The 25,819-nt window shown below is 41.9% G+C and overlaps 1 protein-coding gene across 20 annotated transcripts in view; it reads left to right on the top strand.

Annotated features, from left to right (window-relative positions):
• The window catches only part of DST (dystonin), a 690,084-nt gene that overhangs the window by 466,700 nt on the left and 197,565 nt on the right, over nucleotides 1-25,819 (top strand). For all 20 annotated transcript variants that reach the window (XM_040349874.1, XM_040349879.1, XM_040349866.1 and 17 more), the window contains 11 exons: nucleotides 1,861-2,094; nucleotides 4,313-4,594; nucleotides 6,427-6,969; nucleotides 8,559-8,735; nucleotides 12,458-12,581; nucleotides 14,002-14,210; nucleotides 17,441-17,758; nucleotides 21,221-21,387; nucleotides 23,616-23,772; nucleotides 23,865-23,991; nucleotides 25,721-25,780. In XM_040349874.1, coding sequence (XP_040205808.1) covers nucleotides 1,861-2,094; nucleotides 4,313-4,594; nucleotides 6,427-6,969; nucleotides 8,559-8,735; nucleotides 12,458-12,581; nucleotides 14,002-14,210; nucleotides 17,441-17,758; nucleotides 21,221-21,387; nucleotides 23,616-23,772; nucleotides 23,865-23,991; nucleotides 25,721-25,780 — 2,398 coding nt within the window. The remainder of the gene's footprint in view (nucleotides 1-1,860; nucleotides 2,095-4,312; nucleotides 4,595-6,426; nucleotides 6,970-8,558; nucleotides 8,736-12,457; nucleotides 12,582-14,001; nucleotides 14,211-17,440; nucleotides 17,759-21,220; nucleotides 21,388-23,615; nucleotides 23,773-23,864; nucleotides 23,992-25,720; nucleotides 25,781-25,819) is intronic.

The following is a 25,819-nucleotide window of genomic DNA, read 5'->3' as shown; positions in this document are numbered from 1 at the left end:
GAATTCTGCCGAGAAACTCGGTCGTGTGTACGGGGCCTTAGAGTAGGCCAAAACACTACAAAATGGTGAAATGTTTGCCTTTATCTGGACAGTATTTGCAGGCATTTGTGGCTATGATCCATTGCTTGTGGTAGTGAGTTTATTGGTGCTTCCATAGGTAAATTATAAATACAGCTTTATGCTTCATATATGCATAGATTCACTTTCAGTACCATAAGACCACATTTGCGCGTTTTAGGTATGTGCTGTTTTACAGGCATGTTGTACAAGTGCTACCATCAAAGTGGAAGTAAACATAACTAACTCGAAACCTACTCTCGTCCATATTCTAACCATAATCTATTTAAACATATACAGAAAAAATCTCTATACTTACCTGTTCTTCAACCGCTCTGGTCCGGTCCCAGGCTGAGCTGTCAGCCGCGGCTTCAGTGTATAGGAGAGACAGCCGACAAAGGAAGCCCTATTGTAACTATATGGGTGATGTCACCTCCCAGACATTTCCCAGCCGTTGTCGGCTTTCTCCTGCACAGGGAGGGCACTGCTGGAGACCGGAGCAGCTGCAGAACAGGTAAGTATAGCATTTTTTTTCATATAGGGTTAGATAGATTAGTCTTAGAATGTGGCTGAGAGTAGATTTGAAGTTAGTTAGGTTTTGCCTCTACTTCCACTTTAAACTCCATGTAAGATGTGTTTTGCTGAAAATCAAATAAGAAATACAGCTAGGACATTTTCTGAAATGTGCACATATGAAGTGGTCAATAGTATGTGTACTACTACTTTTCAGAGGACACTTATGTCAGGAAATGGAAAATGGCAGCAATCCTGTAATGACCCTCTTTGCCTTAAAGCAGAGTTCCAACCACATATATGATTTTATTTTTTAAATCCATCTGTTACTATTATATTATGCTAATGTTGCATTTGTTAGGCTGGTAACTAGCGCCGCTTTTGTTGGTATTTTATTAAAAAACGTACATCCTCCTGCTCGAGTATTCCCATCTTGCTTGTGGGCAGGCGAAAGCCCACAAGCATAAACTTCCGGGTTTACGGTGCTGTTGAATAACCAGCATGCACCGCTCACACATGTGCAGTAAGCACACATTGCATCAATGAGAGCCCTCGGCGCTGCCCACTGACTCCTGGGAAAGAATGACACACATCTCCCAGGAGCCCTAGCGAGCACAGGCACCGAGGTAAATTATGGAAATCGCGCGGAGCTGAAGAGGCAGAATACAGGCGACCCCATTGCAACAGCGAAGAAGGGGGTGAGTTGCAGAAGGATTATGATATTCATTTCGGTAAAGTAAATTTTATGGCTTGAATTCTGTTTTAAGAATTATATGCTGAAATACCTGCATGTAATTACAAGTTATCAACATATATGATGCGTGGGATCCTATCTAGGCATAACTGAGTACAAGGGTGCTTAACCACTTCCCATCAGGTCAATAGCATATTGAGGTCCGGGAAGTGGTTCTGGTATCCTGACTGGAAGTCTATTGACATCCAGCAAGAATAACATGCCGGTGCACGCCCACGCGGCGATCGCGAGTGCGGCATGTCAGTCTGACACCCCGCATCTCCGATCCTGATAAGAAGCCTCTATCAGAGGCTTCTTACCACGTGATCAGCTGTGACCAATCACAGCTGATCATCAGGTGAACCAGGAAGTGTTGGTAAATGATATCTCCCAGTTCGCGCTGAAAGGGAGAGCTTATTGGTGGCTCTCCCTGTCAGGGGGAGGGGGATGCGGAATCTATTTTGTTAATCTTCACAATGACACAAATTCTTGGGAGGCCAGATAAATACACATTTTAATAAGGAACTGCTTGAAAATAATTGTTTGTTATTTTACAGGAGCTACAGAAAGATATGCAGGCTGGTGCCAGTGAGTTGGCAGAAATTGTGAAGAATACAGAGAAATTCCTACAGGAACAAGGAGATAAACTTTCCTCTGAAGAGAAAGCCATAATTGAGCAGAAACTTAAGGAAGCTAAAGCTAAGTTTGAAATTCTTCAAAAGAAAGCAGAAGAATCCAAAAGGGAGTTGGAAAAAGCAGTCACAACAGCCATTAAGAAAGAAACTGAAAAGGTTGTTTATTATTCTGCACTCTGCCGATCTTCTCTTTATATTTGTATTTGTTTTTGACCAATTATATATTTTTTTCAGAGTTCTGCACAGATTAGCCACAATAACCCCCAAAATAATTTACAAAATAACAGGCAGTTTTGATAAAGGCAAAGAAATAATTTTGCTATGCCCTCCAAGAAAATTATAGCAATAGAGCTTAAAGTGGTATTAAAGCTTTGTTTTTGTTTCTTTTTAAATAACAATCCTGTTATACTTACCTGCTCTGTGCAGTTGTTTTGCACAGAGTAGCTCCAATCTTCTTCTTTTCGACCGGCTCTGGGTGCACTGCTGCATGCTCGCTCCCGAGCCGCTGCTCTATGCATCAATAAGACACATCCCCCCTCTCTTCTCTTCTCATTGGCTCACTGGCTGTGATTGACAACAATGAGGAGGGAGAGTCCCAGGACAGCCAAGGCTATCGTTAAACATCACTGGATCATTGGGAGCTCAGGTAAAGGTTGGAGGGGCCGCTGTGCAGATAAGGTTTTTTTACCTTCAGCCTTTTAGCCTTTATAACCACTTTAAGCTACTGTAAATCTACATGCTGGTATTTGAAGACATGTGTTACTATGAGGGGATTTACTAAAACTGGTACACACAGGATTTGATGCAGCTGTGCATGGTTACCAATCAGCTTCTAGGTGTTATTGTCAAAGCTTTAGACCCCTTTCACACTGGGGCGTTTTTCTGGTGGTTTAGCGTTTAAAAAAAGCACCTATAAAGTGCCTGAAAGAAGCTGCATCTGCAATCCCAATGTGAAAGCCTGAGTGCTTTCACACTAAAGCTCCTGAAATACGCCCCAGTGTGCTTTCACACTGAGGCACTGTGCTGGCAGAGCGTTGAATACACCGCTCCTAAAACCCCCATCCTATTGAGGGAGCTTTTTTTAACGCCAAAGCACCTGAAAAATTCCCCAGTGTGAAAGGGGTCTTAGCGGTGCTTTACCAGCGTTTTTCAGGCGCTGGCAGTGTTAAAGGGCTCTGAAAGCACTCGGGCTTTCACATTGGGATTGCAGATGAGGCTTCTTTCAGGTGCTTTACAGGTTTTTTTTTACGCCAAAGCACCTGAAAAACGTACGAAAACCGCGACAGTGTGAAAGGGGTCTAATTGAACAAGCCGAAGTTAGGAGCTGCACCAGATTATTTGTGCACCAGCTTTAGTAAGTCTACCTTATGTGTTTGAAATTATAATGACTATCTTTATTGGTCATTTCTGCTTTGATGCACTATGGGCATTCATACAACATGCAAATCAAGATATAAATGGGATGTTATAGGGTTGATTTACTAAAACTGGGGAGTGTAAAATCTGGTGCAGCCAGAAACGAATCAGCTTCCAGGTTTTTTGTTTTTTTTAAAGCGTAAATGAACAAGCTAAATTTAGAAGCTAATTGGCTACCATGCACAGCTGCACCAGATGTTACACTCTCCAGTTTTAATAAACCCCAATATGTTCTACGTTTGTTAGCTTCATTTTGCATAAGGCCCCTTGTACACTGGGGTGGGAGGTGCGGTGGCAGTAAAGCGGCACTTTACCGTCGGAGTTGCGGAGAAATTCGGCCGCTAGCTGTACGGTTTTACCCCCTCTAGTGTCCGAAAAAGGGTTAATACCGCCGGCAATGCGCCTCTACAGAGGCGCATTGCCGGTGGTATAGCTGCAGTTTCCCATTGCTTTCATTGGGAAGGAGCGGTGGAGGAGTGGTAAACACACTGCTCCTTCACCGCTCCAAAGATGAGGCTAGCAGAACTTTTGGTTGCTCCAGTTCTCTCACACTGGAGAAACAGCAGCCGCTGTTTCAGGACGGTTTGCAGGCACTATTTTTAGCGCAATAGCGCCTGCAAACCGCCCCAGTGTAAAAGGGGCCTAAATTAAATTCCCAGAGCCTCCTTGGCAGTATCCATAATGACTTTTATTTGAAAATTGTGGGGGTCAGCCTGCTCCCTAGACATAATTCTCTGTAGTTTAAATGCCACTATGATAATTTTAACCACTTAGAGACTGTCCACCGCATATATACTGCAACAGGGCGGCTCTATTATGCAAAACAACGTACCTGTATGTAACCTGTATCCATGTAACAAACTATTAGCATTGAAACACAAATGCTGTAGAATGAAATAAAACATACGTTTAATCATTCTAGTACATAGCTAAAAAGTATGGTGATTTTTTTATCTAGTCTGCTGCTGTTGAACAACTGGAAGAAAGCAAAAACAAGATAGAGAGCTTGCTAAATTGGCTTTCACAAACTGATGAAAAAGGGGAGAATGGCAACTTGGTAAAGAAACCTGCAATCCAGCATAATGGAACATATCACAAAGACAGCGAACTACAGTCTATACTGGATGGTGTGGAAGAGGTTAATGGCAACCTAATAGAGTCTGATGGAAAAATGAGTAACGCAAGGTTAAAGGAACTATCTAATAAAGATGACCTAGGCAGCCAGTATCAAAAAGTGAAGGTACAGCACCCGCTACTTCAATGTATTACTACATCTTTTTATTGCAAAGGCAAATATACAGTATTTTCTATAATCTGCGTTTTGATCAAATAACTGTATATCTCAAATACAAGTAGTAATTTTTGGCAAACAATGATTGACTTTACTTAAACAAACGGGGAATATCAGTAGACAATGGCATATAGGAGGATTTGTCATTATACAGTTCTTCCATTTGAATAGCCTATTTAGATGCTAGTCCAAATGGAATTCAGCTTTATTATATGTGCAGTGACATTAAAACTGAAATCACCAGATTTTTAGCACTGGCATACCCTGTCAGAATGAATGTTGTTGTACATGACAATATTTATTATATATGGTGATTTTAACATAACAAAATCAGTATGAGTAACAGATTATGACCATCTATGCTGCTGTGGTGTTGTGGAAGTACTGTGGGCTTTGGCTGTTTTGTTTTTGGTTGTATGAGGGCTAAATTTGTTTCCGGAGAAAAAAAATGGGTATCCAGGTATGTTTGTTTGCTTGGGTCCCAGGGACTTTAAAGCCCAACACCAGGCGAAAAATAAATATTTCCCTTGCAGCTGGGCTGCATGATGTTAGGACCCTGGAACCGGTGGAGCATGGGGGTGCAGATGCTGCAGGGACCAGTCTAGCTGTAGGAAGGAGCGGAAAATTGGGTAAATAAACCCTTTTTTTTTTGTTACCATAGACAAAAAAAAAACAATTAACCCTTGCAGTGCAGGCACAGCCCCACTGCAAGGGATCTTTTTTTGTTTGGCCGGAGTTAACAAAGAATTCCAATAAAATACTAACTATGTCTAAACCTGCTGCCACCTCCATTCTAAGCCTATTCTAACTATCCTGTAAAGCAGGGGTCTCCAAACTTTCTAAGCAAAGAGCCAGTTTACTGTCCTTCAGGCTTTAGGAGGGCCAGACTAGGGCAGGTGGGAGTAGAAAATGTCCTGGTGTCCAGTGGGAGTAAACCATGCTCTGGAGGAATAGGAATAGTGAATAGAATAGTGCCCCATTGTTGGTGTTAATGTAAAGAATTCTGCCCCATCGTTGCTGTCAGTGGAAGAAATAGTGGCCCATTGTTGCTGTCAGTGGGAGAAATAGTGGCCCATTGTTGCTGTCAGTGGGAGAAATAGTGGCCCATTGTTGCTGTCAGTGGGAGAAATAGTGGCCCATCGTTGCTGTCAGTGGGAGAAATAGAGGCCCATTGTTGCTGTCAGTGGGAGAAATAGTGGCCCATCGTTGCTGTCAGTGGGAGAAATAGTGGCCCATTGTTGCTGTCAGTGGGAGAAATAGTGGCCCATCGTTGCTGTCAGTGGAAGAAATAGTGGCCCATCGTTGCTGTCAGTGGGAGAAATAGTGGCCCGCCGTTGGTGTTAGTGGGAGGAATAGTATTCCATCATTGGTGTCAGTGGAAGGAATAGTGGCCCATCGTTGGTGTCAGTGGAAGGAATAGTAGACCATCGTTGGTATCAACTGAAGGTATTGTGCCCTTTTGATAGTGCACCATATGCCCTATTGTTGGTGTTAGTGGATGGAATGGTGCCCCAAGGGCCAGATAAAGGCAAGCAAAGAGCCACATCTGGCCCCAGGGAAGCAGTTTGGAGACCTCTGCTGTAAAGGATAAATGATGGCGTTCTGGTCACATGATTGGCTCCTTCTACCAGCTGCAGTGTAGAGGAGGGACAGCCAACTAGGAATGCCCCATAGTAAACCTATAGTAATTACATGTGTGTTGGGTTTGTAGAATATTGTTATGCATCTTATGTATTCCCTTTATAAATATCTCTGATATCTCTGTTTAACAAACTGTCTAGGCCCAACATGAAAAGCTTGTGTCTCAACATCAGGCTGTAATAATAGCCACACAGTCAGCACAAGCTCTTCTGGAGAAACAAGGTAGTCACCTCACTCCTGAAGAGAAGAAAAAGCTTCAGGGAGACATAGAGGCATTAAAAGCCCAATATGAATCAGCTTTGAGTGACTCTGAAAAGAAAATGAAGGTGATCCAAACAATGCAAGAAGAATTGGAGAAGTTCACTAAAGATTATAATGAATTTGAGAATTGGCTTCAGGACTCAAAGCATGAACTGGAACATCTGGAGATTGGGGCTGAGAAATTTGCTGGTGTTTTAGACAAGCTGCAAAAGCAAAAAATCTATTCAGAAGATGTGATCTCTCACAAAGGGGACTTGCGTTACATCACTATATCTGGACAGAGAGTACTAGATGCTGCAAAGTCTTGCAACAAACATGATGTTGTGGAGGATAATAATAATGTCGGCACCCTTGAAACATGTAAAATGGTTCAAAGCAAAATAGACTTGGCTTCAGAAAACTTCAAGTCTTTACATACTAAGGTAGGTCTATTTTTGTATTGTTTATATCTACAGCCACAGGCCCAGATTCTCAATGGGCTTACGACGGCGCAGCTCCATGTACGCCGTCGTAAGTCCTAATCTGGGCCGTCGTATCTATGCGACTGATTCTTAGAATTAGTTATGCATAGATATCCATTAGATCCGACAGGCGTAAGTCTCTTACGCCGTCAGATCTTAAATGCAATTTTTTTTTGTTCGCTAGGTGGCGCGTCCGTCGTTTTACCCGTCGAGTATGCAAATTAGATGCGCGAATTCCCGAACGTACGCGCGGCCGACGCATTAAAGTTACGACGTTTACGTTAGGCTTGTCCCGGCGTAAAGTTGCCCCTGCTATATGAGGCGCAACCAATGTTAAGTATGGCCGTCGTTCCCGCGTCAAAATTTATAAATTTACGTTGTTTGCGTAAGTCGTCCGTGAATGGGGCTGGACTCCATTTACGTTCACGTCGAAACCAATGACGTCCTTGCGACGTCATTTGGAGCAATGCACCCTGAGATATTTTACGGACGGCGAATGCGCAGTACGTTCTGCGCGGGAGCGCGCTTAATTTAAATGCTACACGCCCCCTACCCGCCTAATTTGAATTAGGCGGGCTTACGCCAGGTGATTTACGCTACGCCGCCACAACTTTACACGCAAGTGCTTTGTGATTAAAGTACTTGCATGAAAAACTTGCGGCGGCGTAACGTAAATGACATACGTTAAGCCGCCGCGGAGATACACCAGATGTACCAGAATCTGGCCCACAGTTCTCATGCACACTGGACGTTTTTAAAGCTGCTGTTTTTTGGCTTTGGGCTTTTTTGTTTCTGCAGCCATGCACAAGTGTCCATGCACACATAGGCTTCTATCTGTGTTTTTTGTCAGGGACATTTTCTGGCTGTAAAAAAAACAAACAAAACTAGTGGGTTTGAGAGGAGTTTTTCAGCTGTAAAAAGCTGAATAATGCTGCTATTTGGCCTTTATAAGAATTTTTGGGCCATAAGCTTTTGTGGGAGTATAGTTTTGCAAAAAAAAACAAAAATACACAAAATCTAAAAAATGCTGCAAATTGCCACTGCAAAACGCTGCAAAACTCAATCTGCAGCTGCAGCTTTCTACAACTAACGCTACTGGCATTTTTATAACATCCAGTGTGCATGAGGCCTAAAGAGAAAGTAATGAAATGAACATCATACCATCATATCATAAAATCAGTTAAGCGAGCCCTAGATGGTTTGAACCTTGGCCAGTCCCTGCTTAACCAGCTGAGATTCAAACCATCTATGGGCAGGCTAATTGTACCCAAGTCAATCTATGAATCAACTTGGGTACAACCAGCATTGTGGCGTTTTACATGCAATTATTGCCAGCGACTACAGCTGCTAACAATATTTATTGTGTTCTCCTGGCAGGGATGGCTCTCAAGTGCCCTCCCTGCCACAATAGCGCCAAGCAATTTTCTTTCCTGCAACCCATTTTGTTGCAGTTGTTTGTGTGTAACTTATCAAATATTTTGAATGCTGTGGAAGCTTTTTGTGTAATTTGATCAAATATAAACCGTTGCTCTTGTAATTCCTTTTAATAGTGCAATATCCTGGGGAATAACTTGAAGGATTTAGTGGACAAATATGAACATTATAAGGAAGCATCACATGGGTTACTGGCAGGTCTTCAGAGCTCAGAATCCACTGTGGAAAAACGCCTGTCTGAACCTATTGCTGCTGACAGCAGGAACTTGCAAAGGCAGATAGAAGAAACTAAGGTGAACTATATTTTACACACGTGATTCTTTTGTACGCAGTATAATTAAGGATTTTCCTACATAACCTAGCAGTAAATATTCAAGGTTATAGTTATAACACATAACTAAATAAATGAGTTACCCTGCAGTGCTGGTCACACATAAGTTCTGGCCCCACAGTGGTTCTAAAGTCAAAAATTGTATTTACTGGATTAAAGTTAAACTACACCTCCAGGGAGCTCCTAGCTCTTCTACAGTATCTCACAAAAGTGAGTACACCCCTCACATATTTGTAAATATTTTATTATATCTTTTCATGTGACAACACTGACAAAATGACACTTTGCTACAATGTGAAGTAGTGAGTGTATAGCTTGTATAACAGTGTAAAATGTATGTCCCCTCAAAATAACTCAACACACAGCAATTATTGTCTAAACTGCTGGCAACAAAAGTGAGTACACACTTAAGTGAAAATGTCCATATTGGGTCCAATTAGCCATTTTCCCTCCCCAGTGTCATGTGACTTGTTGGTCTTACAAGGTCTCAAATGTGAATGGGGAGCAGGTGTGTTAAATTTGGTGTTATCACTCTCACTCTCATACTGGTGACTGGAAGTTCAACTTTGCACCTCATGGCAAAGAACTCTCAGGCCCTAAAAAAAAGGATTGTTGCTCTACATAAAGCCCGCAAACAGTTTGCTGAAGACAAACAGACTAAGGACATGGATTACTGGAACCATGTCGTGTGGTCTGATGATAAACTTATTTGGTTTAGATGGTGTCAAGCATGTGTGGCGGCAACCAGGTGAGGAACACAAAGACAAGTGTGTCTTGCCTACAGTCAAGCATGGTGGTGACGGTGTCATGGTCTGGGGCTGCATGAGTGCTGCCGGCACTGGGGAGCTACATTTCATCGAGGGAACCATGAATGTCAACTCAATGTGTACTGTGACATGCTGAAGCAGAGCATGATCCCCTCCCTTCGGAAACTGGGCTGCAGGGCAGTATTCCAACAAGATATTGATCCCAAACATAACTCCAAGATGACCACTGGCTTGCTATAGAAGCTGAGGGTAAAGGTGATGGACTGGTCAAGCATGTCTCCAGACCTAAACCCTATTGAGCATCTATGGGGCATCCTCAAATGGAAGGTGGAGGAGCGCAAGGTCTCTAACATCCATCAGCTCCGTGATGTCATCATGGAGGAGTGGAAGATCATTCCAGTAGCAACCTGTGAAGCTTTGGTAAACTTCATGCCTAAGAGCCATAAAGCAGTGCTGGAAGATAATGGTGGCTACAATATTGACACTTTGGTCCCAATTTGAAAATGTTCACAAAGACAAAAAATAGCGCCGGAAGGACTTTAAATGAGGTGAGCACAAAAAGGTCAATAAGAGTATACAAAGTAAACATAGTTTATACATTTATTAAAAATGTATATCATTCATTGTATATGGGATACATAAATAAAGGTGTCATTATTCTATAGATAAACTGCATTTACATCTACTCCTGAAGAAGTGAGCAGTGACAATTCCAATATATGTATGTGGTCGCTTGGTATGCTGTATCTATCACTACCTTTGTTTATGTATCCCATATAAGATGAATGTTATATAGTTTTAATAAATGTATAAACTATGTTTACTTTGTATACTCTGCAAAGTGTTTTTTTCACCTTAATGCATAGAATGCACCCTTTTAATGGCTGTGTGTTGAGTTATTTTGAGGGGACAGCAAATTTACACTGTTATACAAGCTGTACACTCACTACTCTACATTGTAGCAAAGTGTCAGTTCTTCAGTGTTGTCAGATTAAAAAAGATATAAGAAAATATTTACAAAAATGTGAGGGGTGTACTCACTTTTGAGAGATACTGTAAATGCACAACATCTGAATGCTTCTCCCAAGCGTTAACTTCAAGACCTAACTGTTGCTCTTCCTTTTGGCACAAGGCTTGGCCAACAAAGGCCACCAAGCCCTTCCCAAAGCCCCTTTCACAATAAAAGGGCACATTCATTCCTAAAAATGTGTGTGTGTGTGTGTGTGTGTGTGTGTGGTGGGGTTCTGTTGCAGTTTGCAATGTCACCAATGTCCCAGCCATGTGTATTATGCCCTGCCCTGGATCATCCTATCTTCCAAAGGTGGTTTTAGCATGCCATCTCAGTGGGGACATTGTTCTACCATCCTTGTGTCTTGCTCATAAGGAACCAAAGGAAAATCCCTCAACATTGCCTGGAAGTAGTTACAGCCTTTAGGTTATACCTAAAAGCTACTGCTTCCACCAGACAAGCAGATACTCACAAATGCCAATCCCACTTCACAATTCACCAATGCGTGGTAGATAACAAATATGTTTGCTAGAGTCTACGCTTTAAAACAAAGACCCACACAGCAGATCTGTTGGAGTTTTCTGGCCCTTTAAACACCAAGCCTCTGTTGCCCAACACTGTAAGGCCAACACCAGGTCTTCTGTTTATACCTTTTCAAAGTTTTACCAGGTGAATGCCTAATCTTCTGATGCAGCTTTCGTCCGCAGGGTTCTTGCAGTGACACTGAACCTGAGTCTCTTACTTTAGTTGTTTTGTAACCTGTTGGCACAGGTCAATTTGCCTTGTTGTTGCCCATTCTTATAACTATTGCTTGGGGATGTCCCATGGTGTATGAACAGGATACTTGTGTTCTGTACTATACGAATAAGATCAGAGGAATTTTGACTTACCATGTAAATTCCATATCTTAGCATACAGTATAGGGCACAGGACACTAAACTCTCCCTAAACTCTCTTTGTTACTCTTCTTTACTTCCTGCAAAACTGAGGAAGTAAGGTTATATTGTCCTTAAAACCTTGCCAGTGTTCAATCACGTAAAGGTACAAGCCTATAATCCAGGGTCTATGAATCCAAGTCCTATGGCCTGTACTGTACTCTAATGCCTCATACACACGTACGGGATTTCCGACGGGAACCTGCTCGGTTCACTCTTTGCCCTACACACAGCCAGTTTTCCTGACAGGAAAACTGCGATGGAGCTCTGCGAGGGAATCCTGGCCATGTGTATGCTCAATTGCAGTTTTTCCCCATAAGAAAACTGCCAAAAACCGGCGGACAAAGGTCCGCTGGATTTCCTGACTGGAAAAAAGAGAACTGGTTCTCTTTTCTTGTCCGGCGGTTTATGGGCAGTTTTCCCATCTAAAAAACTGTGAGGAGCATACAAACGACCAGGATTCCTGGCCTAAAACTCTCCTCACAGTTTTCCCATTGGAAAAACTGATCGTGTGTACAAGGCTTAAGATGTGGAGTTTACAGGTAAATCAAAATTCCTCTGTTATGGCCTTTGGCACTGGAACTTTGAATCAAACAGGTGCATGGGGGGGGGGGCTCCCTTCCTTGTCATTAGTACTTACAGTCACTTACAATACAGGCAGACAGACACACACACACACACACACACACACTGAATGCATACAGTGCAATAGTACAAGGAAAGAAAAGGCAGAGAGGTATGAGAGGCTATATTTGCAAAGTTATCTGTGGGTTAAAAATGAGCTAATGTGTTCCAAAAGTATAGTTTAGTAAGTAAGTATAGTAAATATCAGAACTTTTTTTTCACACAATCACCAGATCGGTATAGTTTATTGTGTCTTTGTAAACTAATAGATTTTGTGTGTATGAATTTGTATGGTAATACTTTTCTTTGTACTTCTGCCATCTTCCTAATACATTATGTTTCTTTTTAGTTGCTCTGCGAGCAGGTATCTGTCCACCAGATTGGCGTGGAGAAGCTAAAAAAGGCTGCAGAAGGTCTCCTTGATGCCAGAGGCGGGCTCCTGTTAAATAAGGATGAAATCCAAAAGCCACTTGGTACTGAATATTTTTTTACAATTTACTCTTTGTTTCACTATAATTTAATGCCCAGGTTGGCACCAGCACTGGAAGTGTGTGGAAAGCCAATAGGGACGCAGCCAACAATAAAAACAGTTATTTTAGTTATGTTAAAAGGGTTTAAGGCTTCTTGCACCTGAGCCCATGCAGCATAAAATATTCCCCCAATTAAAAATCTCAGGGTCTTGTGTATAAAACACACTATATATGAATGGCTGTGGGTGGCTGTACTCGGTTATTTGCCTGTTCTTGCATAAACACATATATATTAAAGGGACGTATCCAAAAATGTATAATTTTCTATTCTCGGAATGTGCCTGTATGCTAAACTCATGTTTATAGGAGTCGTATGCCCGAGTACAAATGTTTTGACATTCACAATTTGACAAAGTGGGAGTCAGATCAAAATGTCTAGCAGCCTGATTAATGTTTTCATATCCAAATGCTATGGTTTACAGCCGTTTTTACCCTGTACTCTGAAAGCTTACCCAAGACTGTCTTAAGCGCCCATTCATCACACCTGGGTGTTTTGTAGCTTGAAGCTCAATGCTCCAAAACACTCAAAAAGCTGAATCCCATGCATTTAAGTTGTTCCTGTTTGCCTATAGCTCAATGCCTGAAACAAAGGTACTTGTGTTACTTTTAAAGCAGAATGGGGTGTTTCTCTTTCCATTGACCTCAATAGAAGCGTGTGAAAAAAATGTGTAACAACAAATGATGCATGTGTTCTTCAGGCACTCCCATAATAAAAGTCAATGGGTTCAAAAAAGTGGGATCTTACCCCAAATAAGCTCCTGTATAGCACTTCATTCCTAAGAACATGTAGACATACAGTCGATGCTACCCTTGTGTCAATGGGGGCTTTAAGGTGTTGTAAAGTCAGAAGGTTTTTTATCTTAATGCGTTCTAGGCATTAAGATTAAAATCCCTCTGTGTCTAGCAGCCCCCTCAGCCCACCTAATACTTACCTGAGCCCCATCTCTGTCCAGAAATGTCCACGAGTGTCTCAGCAGTCCGGGACTCTCTCTTCTGATTGGCTGAGACACAGCAGCAGTGTCATTGGCTCCCGCTGCTGTCAATCAAAGTCAGTTAGCCATTTAGGAGAGAGGGGGGATGAGTCTTAATAGACACACAGAGCTGTGACTCAACTTAGGTGCCCCATAGCAAGCTGCTTGCTGTGCGGGAACTCAACAGTAGGCAAGGACAATGAGCACAGAAGAGGGACCCGAAAGGAGGAGGATCTGGGCTGCTCTGTGCAAATCCACTGCACAGAGCAGGTAAGTATAACATGTTTGTTATTTTTATAGAAAAAAAAGAGAATTTACATTCACTTTAAATATTTTGTGGTACTTTTATAGGATTTTTTCAATAATATATTACAATTTTTATTTTTTTGCAGATGACATTGTGGGAAAATACAATAATTTATCCCAGTCTGTGAATGACTGGAATGAGAAACTCCAAATAACTCTTACTCGCTCACTCAGTGTTCAAGATGGACTGGATGAAATGTTTGATTGGATGCATGGGGTAGAAAAGGACCTGAAAGAGCAACAATATGTGCCATTAAATTCTTCATCTATTCAGGAAATCATTACAAAAAACAATGTAAGTGTAAATTATGCTAGAGACCCGTTGCTGTTGTTAGATAATATCTGAACAAATACCCTTATGCTTTTAGATTCCTCAAAGTCAGATAGCACTTTGCTAATTACAGCTGTGTTCCCTGAGTATAATAATGTTGCAATACACATTAAATAGGTCAAATTCTGTTGGTTAATTGACTGATTTTAAAACAGTAAGGCGGTCAACACCATTTTACCAGTTCATTTATAGGAGTAATTTTAGCTGCAAAAAAATTCATTAAAAAATATCTTATTGGTTTATGTAAAGGCTTACGGAGCTATAGTTGACTTGTAATCAAATCTGAAATGTACTCTCCCATTCCTAAAGGGATTCTGTAATATATACAGTATCTATCTATCTATCTATCTAACTATATATATATATATATATATATATATATATATATATATATATATATATATATATATATATATTTAACTCTGTTAACTTAAATCTTGTAAGCCTGCTACCCGTACAGATACATTATTATTAAGGTTATACAGTTAGGTCCATATGCAGTGCCTTGCAAAAGTATTCAGACCCCTTGAAATTTTCCACATTTCTGTCATGTTACAACCAAAACATAAATGTATTTCAATGGGATTTTATGTGATAGACCAACACAAAGCGACACATAATTGTGAAGTGGAAAGAAAATTATAAATGTGAAAAGTGTGGCGTGCATTTGTATTCAGCCCCCCTGAGTCAATACTTTGTAGAATCACCTTTCCCTGCAATTACAGCAGCTTCTATAGAGGCCAGATTTGTGGAGTGCATGACTAATTATTGTCCTGTAGACAGATTCTCCAACCTGAGCTGTGGATCTCTGCAGCTCCTTCAGAGGTACAGTGGGCCTCTTGGCTGCTTCTCTAATTAATGCTCTCCTTGCCCGCCCTGTCAGTTTAGGTGGACGGCCATGTCTTGGTAGGTTTGCAGTTGTGCCATACTCTTTCCATTTTCAAATGATGGATTGAACAGTGTTCTGTGAGATGTTCAAAGCTTGGAATATTTTTTTAAACCTAACCCTACTTTAAACTTCTCCAAAACTTTATCCCTGACCTGTCTGGTGTGTTCCTTGGCCTTCATGGTGCTGTTTGCTCACTAAGGTTCTCTAACAAACCTCTGAGGGCTTCACAGAACAGCTGTATTTCTACTGGGATTAAATTACACACATTTGGACTCTATTTGCTAATTGGGCGACTTTTGAAGGCAATTGGTTCAACAAAACAGTGCAGACTGTCAGCTTTAATTCAAGGGGTTGAAGATAAATATTAAGTACAAATTTTAGGAGCTGCAACAATTTTTATACACAGTCCCCCCCATTTTCAGGGGGGCTCAAATGTAAGTAACAAATAAATATAATCATAATAAAATGTTCATTTTTTTTTATTTTGTTGAGAATCCTTTACTGGCAATGACTGCCTGAAGTCTGAAACCTAGGGACATTACCAAAGACTGGGTTTCATCCTTTCTAATGCTTTGCCAGGCTTTAACTGCAGCTTTCTTCAGTTGTTCTTTGTTTGTGGGTTTTTCTGCCTATAGTTTTGCCTTCAGGAAGTAAAATGCATGCTTAATTGGGTTGATATCAGGTGATTGACTCGGCCATTGCAGAATATTTCACTTATTTTCCTTCAAAAGCTCCTGGGTTGCTCTTGCTGTGTGTTTTGGATCATTGTCCATCTGTACTGTGAAGCGCCGTCCAAACAACTTTGCTGCATTTGGCTGAATCTGGGCTGACGTACTGTCAGCCCAGATTCAGCCAAATGCAGCAAAGTTGTTTGGACGGCGCTTCACAGTACAGATGGACAATGATCCAAAACACACAGCAAGAGCAACCCAGGAGCTTTTGAAGAAAAATAAGTGAAATATTCTGCAATGGCCGAGTCAATCACCTGATCTCTAAACACTGCAGAATTCATCCGGCTGCTTCTATCTTCTGTCACATCATCAATAAACACCAATGACCAAGTGCCACTTAAAGGCATGCATGCCCATGCCATTACACTGCCTCCACCATGTTTTACAGATGACGTGTGCTTTGGAGCTGTTCCAAGCCTTCTCAACACCTAGGGCCAGATTCTCAAAAGCGATACGACGGTGTATCTCCAGATACACCGTCGTATCTCTGTTTCTGAGCCCGGGTATCTATGCGAGTGATTCTTAGAATCATTTACGCATAGATACGGCGTAGATCCGACAGGTGTAAGTCACTTACACCGTCGGATTTTAGATTTAATTCCACGCTGGCCGCTAGATGGCGTTTACGACGATTTCTCATTTGTCTATGCAAATGAGCCTGATACGTGGATTCCCGAACGATTTTGCGCCGCCTCGTCGTCGTTTACGCCGCATTTTCGTAAGCGTAAGGTTATCCCTGCTATATGAGGGGTAACCTTACGTCGGTCCGCCGTATGCCATGTTAAGTATGGCCGTCGGGACAGCGTCGGGTTTTTCCGTCGTTTACGTAACTCGTTGCGAATAGGGCTGTGCGTTAATTACGTTCACGTCGCAACCAATGTATTTGCGGCGTATGACGGAGCATGCGCAGTGGCCTACGTTTAAGGCCGGCGCATTTGCAGTTCGTTCGGCACGGGGGCGCGCTTAATTTAAATACAAGCCGCCCCTTTTGATTTACGCGGGGATACGCCGGGCCATTTAGACTACGCCGCTGCAAATTACGGAGCAAGTGCTTGGAGAATATGGCACTTGCTCCAGTAAGTTGCGGCGGCGTAGTGTTAATGGCATACGCTCGTAGATACGCGGATCTACGAGAATCTGCCCCCTTGTCTTCCCATCATTCTGGTACAGATTAATCTTGGTTTCATCGTCCAAATTGTTTTTTTTCCAAAACTGGTCTAGCTTTTTTAGATTTTTTGGGGCAAAGTCTAATATGACTTTTCTATTCTTCAGGCTTATGAATGGTTTTCACCTTAAACCCTTTGTATTTGCTCTTGTCAAAGCTGTAGCTGTAATTGCTAAACCCTTCCTCCTATTTGGATGTACATACTCAAATTAAACCGGAGATTGTGCACTTTCAGCCCTTTCCATTATATAACTATAGCATGAATATGTTTTGGTAAATACCTGAAAAAAATAAAATTGTGCCTGTGTCCAAATATATATGGACCTAACTGTATATGTATTGTCTCCTATACTTAGCAACTGCTTAGAACGATATAAAATTACATTTTAACTCTGCTTTCTCTTAAAAGATACTTGAACATGACATCACAAGTCGTCAGAGCAGCATTAATACAATGAACGAGAAAGTGAAAACATTTACGGAGACAGCTGATTCCTCCACTGCATCTTCACTGCAAGGAAAAATGAATGAACTGTGTGAACGTTTTTCTAAAGCTGGTGAACTTACCAAAGCACGCCTAAAGAAAATGGAAGACTTGAAGACCCAGGTGGAACTGTTTGAGGACCTCACTGAGAAAGTGCAGTCATTCTTGGACCAGAAATTAAAGGCACTGATAGAGGCAGACAGTCCTGGAAAGGATGTGAGAGAGCTGTCTCAGTACATACAGGTATAGAATGTCATAAACATATCAGTGTCAATGTTAAACCTGGTAAATAAAGCAGAAAAACACAGGTGTCCATTAATGTAAATTCTAATTGTATAATTCAAATTCTAAATGTTGTTCTTTCAGAAAGAGGCAAAACAAAGTTTCAGTGAGGCAGGTAAAAAACCTCAGATTGGAGGAAAAATCCCCTCTTTGACCATATTAGTAGTGGTACGATTATTTCCCTCGATCAGTAAGGTATCTGATCAATCCTACTAATTATAGATGCCATTTAATTCACATCTAAGGTCACCTATACTGTTGAACATTACCACCTCGTTTGACAGAGAGTCTAATCAACCTTACAGTTTCATCCTTATAGAAAATTATGAACCGTTACAAGATTTTAACTTTATGTGAACTGTGAACAGTTCTTCCTGACCATACCCAATAACCATTTTATTTAACTTCCATATACCCAGCAGTGAAGGCAAGTTGCTGCTGGGGACAAACACAGATGTCTTCATTTACAATGACTCATTGCAGTTTAATCTGCTTGCATTAAGTCAAAGTAGTATAAAGGTTTGATTGTTTTTGCTTTAAAATAATAAACACGTACCTGCTCTGTGCAATGTTTTTGCACAGAGCAGCCCTAATCCTCCTCTTCTTGGGTCCCCTGCTGGCAATTCTGGCCCTTCCACTTTTTTGAGTGCCCCCAGAGCAAACTGCTTGCTCTGGAGGCACTCATGCATGCTTGCTCCCGAACTGCCTCTGTCTATGGGACACACAGAGCGTGGCTGAATCTCGCCCCCTTGGCTCCCTTTGCTGTGTTTCAACCAATGAGGAAGCAGAGACGCTGGAGAGCAGCCACTCCCATGCATATTGCTGGATCTAGATGGGGCTCAATTAAGTATGGGGGGAACTGTGAGGGGAGATGCACACTAAAGGTTTTTTACCTTCATACATAGAAAGTAGGGTTGTCCCGATACCACTTTTTTAGGACTGAGTACGAGTACCGATACTTTTTTCAAGAAGTCGCCGATACCGAATACCGATACTTTTTTTTAAATGTGTCCCCAAATGCAGCCATGTCCCCCCACAAATGCAGCCATGTCCCCCCCCCACATATGCAGCCATGTCCCCCCACAAATGCAGCCATGTCCCCCCATATCCAGCAATGTCTCCCCATATCCAGCAATGTCCCCCATATCCAGCAATGTCCCCCACATCCAGCAATGTCCCCCGTATGCAGCAATGTCCCCCGTATGCAGCAATGTCCCCCACATCCAGCAATGTCCCCCACATCCAGCAATGTCCCCCGTATGCAGCAATGTCCCCCAAATCCAGCAATGTCCCCCACATCCAGCAATGTCCCCCACATCCAGCAATGTCCCCCGTATCCAGCAATGTCCCCCATATGCAGCAATGTCCCCCATATCCAGCAATGTCCCCCATATCCAGCAATGTCCCCCACATCCAGCAATGTCCCCCGTATGCAGCAATGTCCCCCATATCCAGCAATGTCCCCCGTATGCAGCAATGTCCCCCGTATGCAGCAATGTCCCCCACATCCAGCAATGTCCCCCGTATCCAGCAATGTCCCCCGTATCCAGTAATGTCCGCCGTATCCAGCATTGTCCCCCATATCCAGCAATGTCCCCCATATCCAGCAATGTCCCAATATCCAGCATTGTCCCCCATATCCAGCAATGTCCCCCGTATGCAGCAATGTCCCCAATATGCAGCAATGTCCCCCATATCCAGCAATGTCCCCCGTATGCAGCAATGTCCCCAATATCCAGCAATGTCCCCCGTATGCAGCAATGTCCCCCACATCCAGCAATGTCCCCCACATCCAGCAATGTCCCCCATATCCAGCAATGTCCCCCACATCCAGCAATGTCCCCCACATCCAGCAATGTCCCCCGTATCCAGCAATGTCCCCCGTATGCAGCAATGTCCCCCACATCCAGCAATGTCCCCCACATCCAGCAATGTCCCCCGTATGCAGCAATGTCCCCCATATCCAGCAATGTCCCCCACATCCAGCAATGTCCCCCACATCCAGCAATGTCCCCCGTATCCAGCAATGTCCCCCGTATGCAGCAATGTCCCCCATATCCAGCAATGTCCCCCATATCCAGCAATGTCCCCCACATCCAGCAATGTCCCCCACATCCAGCAATGTCCCCCGTATGCAGCAATGTCCCCCATATCCAGCAATGTCCCCCGTATGCAGCAATGTCCCCCGTATGCAGCAATGTCCCCCACATCCAGCAATGTCCCCCGTATCCAGCAATGTCCCCCGTATCCAGTAATGTCCGCCGTATCCAGCATTGTCCCCCATATATTGTCCCCCATATCCAGCAATGTCCCCCATATCCAGCAATGTCCCAATATCCAGCATTGTCCCCCATATCCAGCAATGTCCCCCGTATGCAGCAATGTCCCCAATATCCAGCAATGTCCCCCATATCCAGCAATGTCCCCCGTATGCAGCAATGTCCCCAATATCCAGCAATGTCCCCCGTATCCAGCAATGTCCCCCGTATCCAGCAATGTCCCCCACATCCAGCAATGTCCCCCACATCCAGCAATGTCCCAATATCCAGCAATGTCCCCCGTATCCAGAAATGTCCCAATATCCAGCATTGTCCCCCATATGCAGCAATGTCCCCCGTATGCAGCAATGTCCCCCGTATCCAGCAATGTCCCCCGTATGCAGCAATGTCCCCCGTATCCAGTAATGTCCCCCGTATCCAGTAATGTCCCCCGTATCCAGTAATGTCCCCCGTATCCAGCAATGTCCCCCGTATGCAGCAATGTCCCCCGTATCCAGTAATGTCCCCCGTATCCAGTAATGTCCCCCGTATCCAGTAATGTCCCCCGTATCAATGTCCCCCACATCCAGCAAGGTCTCCCCATATGCAGCCATGTCCTGTCCCCCTTACCTTCATCGCGCCGCATCCCCGCTGCCGCCGACTGCTTAATATGGGCGGGGAACATTACAGCTTTGAACAGCTGTAATGATTGGCGCCGCGCTGCGTATAGACACTCCCCCTTGCTCGGGATTGGACAGTTCACCCGAGCAAGGGGGAGTGTCTATACGCGGCGGGAAAGACTACAGCTATTCAAATGAATGCTGTAATGTTCCCCGCCCGTATTAACCAAGCGGGGAATGCGGCGGGATGCGTTGTAGCGGCGGGATGCGTCGGCGGCGGCGGGGGGGGGCAGTATTCTATTTTGGTATCGGGGGTATTTGCGGGAGTACAAGTACTCCCGCAAATACTCGGAATCGGTCCCGATACCGATACTAGTATCGGTATCGGGACAACCCTAATAGAAAGCATGAAGGTAAAAAACCTTTACCCTTTACAACCACTTTAAACTATCCAAAGTAGGTCAGCCATTGATAAACCAGGTAAGTCACAAAAAGGCATAGATTACAAGTGAACAAAAAATAAGATAACTTTTTTTCTGTGACAGGAAACAAGCAATGAGCTACAGCAGCACAAGAAAAGAATGGAGAATTTACATCGACTGGCAGAAGAATTGTGTGTGTACGGTCTCCCAGGTGACAAGGCCCTGGTTTTGGAAAAAGTGAACTCCTTGTCCCAAATGTTTAAGGATCTTGAAGAGACTGTTAGGGCAAAGTGAGTACGGTCATTTAACAATAGACTTAGCAGAGTCAGTCCAAAATTGGCCAAGGTGAATTGCAGACTGCAGACACTACCAATAGTATCTGTCACAATGATCTATTCAACTCTTTCTAATGTCCAGGGAAATTTGAAAAGATATGGAGAATATGGTCTAATATTTTGGATGTATAAAGAGACGGGAATAGATAAACTTATGAGTAATGGGGGCTTGGTTTGTGTTTTTTTTTCCTTTTTATTTTTTCTCTCAATACGTACCTGGGTTGTATGTTGTTTTTGTTGTTTTTATGTAAAAGTAATAGAAAAGTGATTTGATTCACAGTCATCTATTCAACTGACACTAAATAATGCTAGCCTTCCTTAGAACAAATGCTATAGCCAAGCTTTCTCTCACACCAAATTTCCATTTCATCTATGTAGAGGTCAGGGGTGGACTGTTGTAGTAATGGCCATAGTGAGGAGGCAGATTGGGTGCTCCAGCTTTTAAATCCCATAAACTTCCACATCTGTGTTAATAGCTATGTGCTTTAATATACCAGAATGTATCCAGCATTAAATTACGGGTGGACTTTTAATGTTATTAATTTATGACAGATGATACATATTCAGTACTAAATAAACTAGCATTTCTTCTGATACATTATATGTCTAATGATTATCATGTGGGACAGAGTTCCCCAACCCTTGGCCATGGACTGCTGCTGAATGATGGACTGTGAGAGCCATGGTGTGCAGCGGGGTGTGGACGGCGAGCGAGCAAGTCTCAATTTGCATTGGAGGCAACTCACTTGCGGCCCTGCTGTGGGCTGCTGCGTGTGCGGGGGGATCTGGATCCTTGTCTGGGTCTAGTGAACTATCACCCTTAAACCACCAGAGGGCACCCACTCCTCTTCTTCTAGCAGTACCACTCCCTTCCCTCTTTGTGGTTATGTCTCTCAGTGTATATTATAAATTTAATAATTTATATATAGATTTTTTTTTAATTACATATATACTATATAAATATATATATATATATATATATATATATATATATATATATATATATATATATATATATATATATATATATATATATATATAAAATCTTTTTTCTATAATAATAATAATGTTTTTTACATTATAATAATATAATGAGCTCACGTGGATAGCCAATCTATTATTAGTATCATCAGTATCTATTATTAGTATCATCATGGAAAACATATCATTATTATAGAAAAAAATATATTATTATGGAAGATATTTATTATTATTATTCATAAAAATATATTTTACTGTAATCTTTATTTGTATCTGTCTGGTTGATGACATGAGCTCAATTCAATATTATTAATAATAATAATAATGAATTTTTTTTCAATAGAAATTATAAACATAATAATAAATAAATATTTTTTTCTTTAGACCACTAGATATAATACACAAAAATGTAGTTTACATTTGAAGTCAGACCAACATTTTTATTTTAGATAGAATATTTTTTTTCCTGGTTCAGTTTTTGCTTACAGTTCACACCACATGCAGTTCTAGTGCGTTTTTGATACAATTTGCTAAGTTCCAGTACAGTTCTGTGAAGAAAAAATGCAGCATGCTCTACTTTTTTTTTTTTTTGCACCGGAAGCTGACTGCACTGGTGTGAACTAGAGCCATTGGAATACATTGAAAACACTGTGCATGCATTTTTTAGTGCAGAAGAAAAGCGCACAAAACTGCATCTGGTGCAAACTAGCAAACTAGCACTGAGGCGTTAATGCTGTTTGTGTCCAAGCAGGGAAATTTTCCATCTGCAACCTGTTTTGGTTGGTGCCTGGGACTTGAACTGATGATAAAGTCCACCAACCACACATAGGAATACTTTTTATTGCACAGTGCAAAAGGGTCACTACTTGTCAGTTTTTTCATTTCTTTTTCCTTTGGGTATATTCCCCCTTTTGTGTGCAAGTGATTGGGGCCATGAGGATAACAAACAAAGGGGGGCTTTTCCCAAACAAGACACAACAAATGCAACAAATATTGTACTGTTGACCACTTTTTTGGCTTGACTTCCCATTTAGATCTCATGCAGCATATCAAAAGAATTAGTGGGTAACTAATTTCTAATTAAAAAAAAGGTGGGGTTTCACTAGGTTTTGTGTAAATCACGCTTTTAAAAATTAAATGCAGAATTATTGGTCCATTATTTAAAAAGATAAATGTTTCTTGTACTTTGTATTTATTTTTAGGGAAGAGGATGTATCATCCTGTCAAAGTCAGATGGACTCTTTCCAGTCTTTAGTTCAGTCTTTGAAACACTGGTTTATGACAGTAAATGATAAAATTCCTCCAGAAGCCCCAACTCTGTGTTTGAAAGATCTGACTGAACGCCTACAAGAAACTAAGGTGAGATCTTACATGTTGGAAACTTAGAGCTGGTAATAAGTACAGTAAAGCAACAATCTGTGAGCTAAATTATACATTTTACATGTTTAAAGAATTTGCAGGAAGAGTGGACACAAAAGTCACCAGAAGTACAAAAAGTAAACAGCAAAGGATCATCATTGTGCAGCTTGATTGCTGCAGTGACCTCACCTGCAAAGGCCAGATCAACTGCCAAATCGGGTATGTAGCCAAATGACAATATCAATTATTTACATATCTCAGTTCCGTACTAAACAAAGGCATGCCTAGTCTTTGCAATTTACAGTTTAACCACTTAAGACCCGGACCATTACGCAGGTAAAGGACCTGGCCAGTTTTTGCGATTCGGCACTGCGTCGTTTTAACTAACAATTGCGCGGTCGGGCGATGTGGCTCCCAAACAAATTTGGCGTCCTTTTTTCCCCGCAAATAGAGCTTTCTTTTGGTGGTATATGATCTGCGGTTTTTATTTTTTGCGCTATAAACAGAGCGACCATTTTGAATTTTTTTTTTTAACTTGTTGCTATAATAAATATCCCCCCAAAAAGATATCATTTTTTTTTCTCAGTTTAGGCCGATACGTATTCTTCTACATATTTTTGGTAAACAAAATCACAATTAGCGTTTAACGATTGGTTTGTGCACAATTTATAGCGTTTACAAAATAGGGGATCGTTTTATGGCAATTTTATTAATATTTTTTTTTTACTACTAATAGCGGCGATCAGCGTTTTTTTTCATGACTGCGGCATTATGGCGGACACTTCGAACAATTTTTACACATTTTTGGGACCATTGTAATTTTCACAGCAAAACGTGCTATAAAAATGCATTGTTTACTGTGAAAATGACAATTGCAGTTTAGGAGTTAACCACTAGGGGGCGCTGTAGGGGTTATGTGTGACCTCACATGTGTTTCTAACTGTAGGGGGGTGGGGCTGGACGTGTGACGTCACTGATCGCCTTTCCCTATATCAGGGAACAGACAACCAGTGACATTGCCACTGTGAAGAACGGGGAAGGTGTGTTTACACACACCTCTCCCCGTTCTTCAGCTCCTGCGACTGATCACGGGACATCGGCGGCGTTTGGGTCCCGCGGTCACGGAGCTTCGGACCCGGTTGCGGGCGCGCGCGCAAAACCACGGCTAGGCCCTTAAAGGGGACGTACAGGTACATGCCTGTGCCCAGCCGTGCCATTCTGCCGATGTAAATGTGCAGGAGGCGGTTCTTAAGTGGTTAATAGACACAAATCCTACTGTGAGTGAAAGCCTTTGCCTAAATAGCTTACAGTCTAAAAGGTTAAAAAAAAACAAGGCGGCAACCGAAATTTTACAGCATTGTGCCCAGTTGTAGATTATATAGTAGAAACAAAAAAAGTGTAGTGTTAATCAAAATATATAAATGAATAAATAAATAAATATGTGAAAAATGAATAAATACGTAAAAAATTGATAAATAAAGTGCTCAAATATTGATAGTGAACAATGTAAATAGAAATGTCCCCATAAGCACACTATGAAAGTCTATATGCAGGAAATTCAAAACAGGTGCACAAATGCAAAGACTATCTGTCCTTAGAGTGATCAAACTTCGGTGTTGACAAAGTTCAAAATATGGTGACGACTTCAAACCATGCAGATTTGTGCAAGTGAAGAAGTGATGAAGTGAAGGGAACCACCCCACAGTTGCCCTATGGTATAATACCTTCATCTCACGTGCATGTGAGCAATTGAGAAAACAAGATGCTGAGTCCATTTAGACTGCAACCTTTTCAGTTTAGTTCAGGGTATACATATTACAAAGCTGTATCATGTAATGTTTATCACTCTGCATAGTAGTAAATGTATATACATTGTTCAACAGCTTTTACTATAACCTGCTTCTTTTCTGAGTTTGCAAATTAAAAAACGTACCCTTTTTTGTTATAGGTAGGGGCCTGGTGAATGGAGCTGCTTCATCTGCTGCTAAAGAAAATATAACAAATAAAGGTAAGGTACTTCAAAACTTGTGAAATCAGTGCTTACATG

This window comes from Rana temporaria, chromosome 4 (assembly GCF_905171775.1).
Source record: "Rana temporaria chromosome 4, aRanTem1.1, whole genome shotgun sequence".
Taxonomy (NCBI): Eukaryota; Metazoa; Chordata; class Amphibia; order Anura; family Ranidae; genus Rana; species Rana temporaria.
Note: the sequence above shows the minus strand (reverse complement) of the source record. Positions and strands in the feature narration are given on the sequence as shown.